Here is a 7,500-nt window from a genome sequence, read left to right as displayed (position 1 = left end):
TGTAGTCGGGATGATATAGTACCGCACTCAAAAGGCATTTGAACTTCATCTCTCCGTCAGATATAAATTCTGTCAGTGTCACTACTGATGCAAAAGTTACCAGTATTAGTATCCTCTTAGTCTTGATATATAAGCTGTAGACATCTTTAGTGTCCACACTAATGTCAAGTGTACGTTCTTCTGATTAAATTTTTCAAATTTCTCACTGAAGAAGGAGTTGCTTTCTAATTCAGCTGTGCATGCACGCACGCACGTGTATGTGTGAATGTGTATACATGCGTGCAAACATGGACGCCATTGCATATGTGTAAAGATAGGTGTTTACATGTCTATACATATGTATATACTCTTTCTGCATGTTAAATTTCGGGAATTTTGTGCATATTCCACAGTGTTTTTAATGGCTTAAAGCTGTAATTTCTTAACAACGTGTTCTTTCCGGTTTTGTGAAACCCAGCTTCTCAGAAGTCTGTTATTCATATCCATGTTCCTCAGTAATTATAGGCTTAAATCTGAAGCCACAGTTCTACTGAAGAAATTGTATATTTTTCTTTAGCTAAGCGGTGCTCCAGTATAGCCACAGTCAAATGACTGAAGACAAGTAAAAAAGAGTAAAAAAAAATAAGAGCTAGGAAATTTCTTTTTTTTTTTTTTGCTTTGTTTTGTTAATTTTTATTATGTTAACTCTCCTGGGAAATTGATATCGACTGCTGGGCACAGTTTCTTCTATTCCATACCACAATGCTTGGTCTGTTATCTGTTATGCTTGCATTTTAATAATGCGTTGAGGGGAACATTAAACTAGTAGCCTTTCGTATTATGAATGATTATACTCTCTACATCATTGTCACCTCTTATCTGTTTACCCTTGGGATTATTCTTTCTACAGATTGAATCGGTGTGTATTCCTGCGCGCGAGACAGGGGATAATGCCTTTCTAACTCTCATGAAGTTATTTGCCTTATGATTTTTAGATTTGACCCATAGAATCACTTCGACACTTATCAATTACTAGATATTATCAAAGATCCGACATTCTTCTGCTGCTTGAATTGTTGTTAACTCCATGGCATGTTGTTGCCATCATAAGTAGAAGCGTTCTTCTTAACTGCTGAATTGAAAATTTCTGGTTTGGATTTAGAATTTCCAGGTTTTATCGTTTAAACCCTAGATCTCATCTAGCGCCCAATCAGCAAGCCCAAATGTCGGTATAAGTATTGGTACAGCAAACTAAGTGGCGGGCTACTTATTTATTGAATGCAAAATGTTCTGAGAAAAATATTTTGTTATTCTGATTTCATTTTCCAGTTATGAGTTCCTTGTTATAAGCCCCATCATGGAATAATATCTTTATCCATTCATGAGCACCTGTGTATCGAGCAAAATGTCATTGACAACCTTGTCAATGCTCGCTCCTTCATACCATTTGTATGCTTGACACATACTCTCCGATCGTCTACAAAATAAAATGCAATGTTGAGGTTGGTATTTCTGTTTTCCTGTGAGCCAACCATATACTCTCAATTTTCCTCAACAAGAAAAGGAAAAAAACATTGGAGGAAACGGGAGAAAAAGGAGGAAACATTATTGATAGTATAAACAGTATCACAGAGAGATTTAAACCTTGAAATATACTCCTGCGATACTGTATCCTATCAAAGACAACAGAACTATCTCCTGTGTTTTACCACAAGAACAAAATCAGGTTATCAATGGCCTTGATAATGTAATCTGTAACTTTTTTTATGTGCATGTGTATACGTACGTCCATTCATGTATGTGACAAAGTAAATTAAATGGGTCCCCCGTTAGTTTCCACGAAGAGTAACCCAGTTGATCGATATGCTTACTCATTAAATTATATTTCCAGTGGAGGAGTCTTCTATTTGTTGCAATATTGTAATCTTTAGGCAAACTCTGCGTAGCGTCGTTTGTGACTTACTGTTATAAGCCATCTTACGGGCTTTCAACTGTGTTTGTCGACTTCATTTCACCATCAGTGGTTACAACCGAAAATGAAACACGATATGATCGAATTCGTGACATTGTGATAGGGAAGAAAAATGTTAAACGTTCAGCCAACACTATGCCCATACGTATTTACATACATGCATACGAGCACCTATCTATCTATCTATCTATTTTATTTTGTATTCTTGTGATAATATTTTGAAGAAATTAAATTTATTTAAACTTATTTACTTAGAAAACTAATTAAATTCTTGATTTCTGTAATTCTTTCTGTAACTTTTTTTTGTAAAATATTTATTGATTTTTTGAATTCCAGATTTAAAGATTTAGATTTAGATAATGATCAAGCAACCATAATTTACTTTTATATGGTATATATATATGTATGTTTGTATATATATGTGTGTGTGTGTGTGTGTGTGTATACATATGTATATATATATATACATGTATATATATATATATAATATATATATATATATATATGTATGTATGTATGTATGTATGTATGTATGTATATTTGTTTTATTTAATTACTACTGTTGCATTGTTCCCTATGAAGCCTTAGATATTTGAGGAAACCAATATTAATGAAAATTTAACATACCCTAGTATGTTTTTTCTATTTTGTTTGGTTTATTTAGTTATCTATTTATTCATTTGTTTGTTTGTTCTAACCGGACGACTTATTTTATCTCATATCTCTTTGTAGGACGTGAAAACCAGGATTCACAAACCTTTAAAAAACAGCTGACCTGTAAACATTTGAACAACACATCAAATGCAGGGAAATGTTCTAAAGATATTAACGAGGAATATTATCATATCATTGTGACGAAAAGGCAACGCGAGGAAAGGAATCAACCATTTGGGAAAGAGCAGAAGGTGGAACAATATTAATGGATGTTAAAGAATTAAACACCTGAAACTATTCGAATTTGTAAATTTGCAAAAGGTCAAAAAAAAAAAGAAAAGAATTTTCTTGTCTTGATGAGTTCGTCAAGAAATATCTATAACCTAATCATATGCGCAACCATTTATTGGTTATAAACGGATTACAAAAAAGAAAGCTTTTTTGTATATATACTTGTATATAAATTTATATACACTAATATATATATGTGTGTGTGTATATCTATATGTAAATAACTGAAAGACCATATATTCTTGGAATTAATATTATCTAAGAAAAGTTGGACAATGTCAAACTAAAGAAGTTCCTATCACTGATGCTAATTAAAAGTGCAGAAACAAAAATTATTCCACGCCCTTGTTTATCTCACTCCTGATTATCTTAACGGCAATCTCACTCCTAAGTCTCTTATAAAAGTGTTCATTCCAGTATAGGTATTGTAGTAACCTATGTCGTTTTAAGCAAAACTCTTCTGTCAAGTCAACTATCATTGTAACACAAATTTTCCCCTTTTTACTCTGCTCTTAAACACTGCTCCAACGTTGCTGTAGCCATGAGGCCAGGCATCCACGCCACTGTGCTGCGAAGTAGGCACCAGCGACACAGACGACATTATCCACCAAGAGCGAATGCCTTTTCAACAAAAAGATTCCTTATTCTAGTGTTCCTCGGTTTTTCAGTCTTAATACCGGGTATAGCTCTCAGTGTGATTGGATTCCAGCCGGAAGAAAAGCACTACTCAGAGGATCAGAAAAGGTAAAAGTACAATGAAAATTCTTTCATACAATAATCTTCTTTTTCTTATTATTATTATCATTATGAAGATATTTTTACTTCATTAAAAATAACTACCTTTATTTCACAATTAATTTTAAATTGTTTTTGTTGATATCATTCATTATCGACGTTCAGTTCGTTTTTTAATTTTCTATTAACTTTTTGCTTATAATTCTAATTAAATTGACTGCTTAATTTAAAATGCATTATCCTTATTTTTTCGTTTGTTTTAATATTTTTGTGCAAATAAAACTTTGCTTATTTAAACGGCTCTCCTTATTTGATAATTTTCTGCCTGTTCTTCTCTTCATTTTCTCCTACTTTGTTGCATATTGCTTTTAATCTTCCCATCTACTTTTCTACGTGCGTGATGCTTCCAATCATTATCTTCTTGCTTCTACATGCAGTATAAAGCATCAAACACAACACATATTGAGAACATACTTACAGTGCAGCTTACAAATGAAATCGCAACAATTACTGCCGCAGTTAAATAATTGCAACTTTCTACGTATTAATCGAAGCGTACAGTATTATATATCCATTACGGCCGATATTACCAAATATTTTCACACTAGGGTTTCAACGGAGTGTTAAATAACAGCCTGATTACGTAATCCTGAGCTGTTCAGTAGTTATGGAATCAAATATGGCAGTTGCTCTCAATTTTTGGAGGTGAAAAGACATCTTTGTTGTGGTTGCTGTGAAAAAGATGACGATATGAATCGAGCAATGGTTAAGTTAAGAATCATGTTCTTTGGTGCCAAAACACCGAATCTGGAGGTGTTGCAAGGTGACAAGTGTTTTGAGGAAAAGTATGTAAGGGAAATGTATGCATGTTTTAGAATTGGTGGTCTTATAGAGCTGGAACCTGTGCAGTAGTATTATATGTGTAGCATTTTCGTAAGAGCAAGTTGTTGGGTGGGTGCCCAAAGGCCACATAAGCATCTGTGTTCGTCTGTGTGTTTTTGTTAATGTTTTCGTTAAGCTCTTTGGTTAAATTCTTTGGAGCATTTATGTAATATGCAGTGTGTGTAGGGTTACTCTATGTGTGGGAGATTATTTTGTGGCTCTGGAAAAGGGTCACAAAGGGTCATTGAGTTGATGCCCCCTGAGGTAGGGCGTGTGTGTGTGTCTGTGAGTGCGTCTGTGTATGTTCTGGTCAAACTCTTTGCTGGATTCCCAGGTATTGGTGGAGGGAGGGCCGAAGTAGGGGGAATGGCAGTTTGGGTCACGATAGAGCGCATATATATACATGTGCATGTCTATGTGTACATGTGCGTGTGTGTATGTACTTCAATAGCGATTTGATCGACTAAACCTGCAAAGTAGCACCACTGTGTAGCTATAGTGACATAAATGACATAAATAGTTTTATATCCTAGACAACCGTTGGATATATCATTTAACGATGCGGAGGTAAAATCACAAGATTGGGAAGACAGGGTAGAAGCAAAAAGAATAGGCAAAATGACATATGACAAGAGGCGAAAAATGGGAACAGAAAAGGCATTTAAACCAGGTAAAAAAATTAAATATACCTAAAAAAGAAAAGATATACCCATGGAAGGATATAAAACTTTCGCAAGACTCCAAAACGCCCTCTCAACAATTACTACCGACCTCTGTCTCAACCAATACGCTAATCTTTGTAAGAGTTCAGCTAGTCCATTCTTCCAATTCCTCAGGGGTGTCAATGATTCTCGCCAGAACATTTCCCCCTTTGAGATTGACTTCCGTTGGAAGTTAATATTATTTTTATTTATTCTTCTCTCATTACATCTCCCTTTTTGATATTTTCCTCCTAGGAAAGTTTAAAATTTCTTCTCTTTCGGCACTACTTCCAACCGTTCTATTTGTTTCCTCTTTCTTGTGTTACTACGCCTAGGTTCGATTTCTAGTGGCGTTGGAACATCAAAGGTGTCATAGAACACTTTCATGGGTATCTCTTTTCTTTTTTCCGTATATCTATTTTTTAGCTGGTTTAAATGTCTTTTCCGTTCCCATTTTTCGCCTCTTATCATATATGTCATTTTACGTATTCTTTTTGTTACTACTCCGTCTTCCTAACCTTGTCTTCCATTTTTATATATTTTGAAAAACACTTTGACACAGATATTAAAATGCATTGTCGTATATTTAGTGTTTTATCTATTTGTTTTTCTTACTGGTAGCAGCTTGTCGAAAATTGACTTTATTTTTCGAGCAATTATTTCCGCAAGCGACTTAACTGAAAAAGTGTTTGCGTTTGGTGCTATCCTATAAACCCTCAAGAATTGTCAACGCTGCGTCATTGACTAGCTCGTTTCTCGATTTCTTTAATGCTCTTTTAAATGTATCCACGAATCTTTCCGCTTGCCCGTTTTATCTTAGCTGATACGGAGGTGTAATGATATATTCCATTGAGTACATGTTGCACAAATTCTTAAATTCATTCGCCGTAAGCCTATGGTATCCGAGACACCATACGTAGCAAAAAGTTCGTGTAGAAATATCACAGTTACCGTGGATGTCGGTTTTCTACATTTACATATTCCTGGCCATTTTGATAAGCTATCTACCACTATTAGATAATATGATAATATGATTGGTTTAACGGCCCTACGAAATCTGTGTTGTCTGGACCATGAAATATCGGTCTTGGACCAAGGTTGAAATTTTATAAGTGGTGATTTCACTGCAAGAGTACAACCTCTGCAAGATTTTACCAGCTTCTCAATATCTAAATCCATTTTTGGCCAGTAAGCATAAATCCTCATAAACGACTTCATCCTAGAAATCCCTGAATGACCAGTGTGGAATTCCTCTAACATTCAACCTTAAAGTGAGGTAGGCATAACGAGCCTCTGTGCATACATAAGCACATTATCACATATCAAATACAAATTCGAAACTGTATTATGTCCAGCCACACGTATTTTTTTATTTGTTTCTTCTGATCTCTACCTTAATTTTTATTTCCTCCAATGTCACAGGCAATTCGCGCACAACATTGCACGATATATTTTTTTTTTTTCATTTTCGGCTTTTAACGCCGCTATCATTGTGTCTTCTAGTGGTTCACTGTATTTTGGTATTAACTTGACAAACCATCTGCATGTCATAATGTTTTCGATGGCAAATACTCCATTTTGAAGTCGTAATTCAGTAAGATCGTTCCCCAGCGCTGCAATCTATTGGCTGTATTTGTGGGGATATACATGCTTCAGATAGGTCCAACTTCGAAAAAATTTTCTCAATTCAATTTCGCGAAAATTTCCCCTGAACTTGGTAAAGGGTAATTATATGGCATCAAACATTCGTTTAATCCTGTTGAAAAATCAGCGCATACTTGGATTTTATTATTTTTTCCTTGACATAAACTGTTGGGGACGCCCATTTTGTGTAATCAATTTTTTGAATAACGCCAAGCTTTTCAAGTATATCCACTTCTTTAACTCGCTTCAACGCTGCGAAAGGTATCGTTCGTGTTTGTTTTAAAACCGCTTTCTTTCACTTGAACATTCGGCTTTGTTTTGGTGCAAAGACCCAACTCATCAGAAAAAACTTCAGGAAAAATTTTTTTTAATTATTTTTTTTAATGTTCCGACGCCTTATCTGTATTGGCGGAAGAACCATTCACATTTTTACAAAAAATATTTATGGTGAGGTCCCATAATTTAAATAGTTTCATCCAGTCTGTTCCAAATAAATTTGTTGTATTTTTCGGAGTATTTTTCGGAGTTTTAAAAAACATGAGTATGAGTTGAACACTGGGCTCGATGTAATCGACTTACCCCTCCCCGAAATTGCTTGTCTTGTACCAAAATTTGAAATTTTGTATATATATATATATATAT

At 34.7% G+C, this 7,500-nt stretch overlaps 1 protein-coding gene across 6 annotated transcripts in view; it reads left to right on the top strand.

Annotated features, from left to right (window-relative positions):
- Window positions 1–7,500, top strand: part of LOC128247835 (uncharacterized) — a 641,437-nt gene that overhangs the window by 583,198 nt on the left and 50,739 nt on the right. For all 6 annotated transcript variants that reach the window (XR_008264160.1, XR_008264159.1, XR_008264157.1 and 3 more), the window contains one exon: window positions 2,684–3,640. Coding sequence is in view for 1 of the 6 variants with exons in the window: in XM_052967987.1 (XP_052823947.1) it covers window positions 3,438–3,640 (203 nt within the window). In the remaining 5 variants the exon portion in view is untranslated. The remainder of the gene's footprint in view (window positions 1–2,683; window positions 3,641–7,500) is intronic.

The sequence above is a fragment of the Octopus bimaculoides genome, chromosome 5 (genome assembly GCF_001194135.2).
Source record: "Octopus bimaculoides isolate UCB-OBI-ISO-001 chromosome 5, ASM119413v2, whole genome shotgun sequence".
Lineage (NCBI taxonomy): Eukaryota > Metazoa > Mollusca > Cephalopoda > Octopoda > Octopodidae > Octopus > Octopus bimaculoides.
Note: the sequence above shows the minus strand (reverse complement) of the source record. Positions and strands in the feature narration are given on the sequence as shown.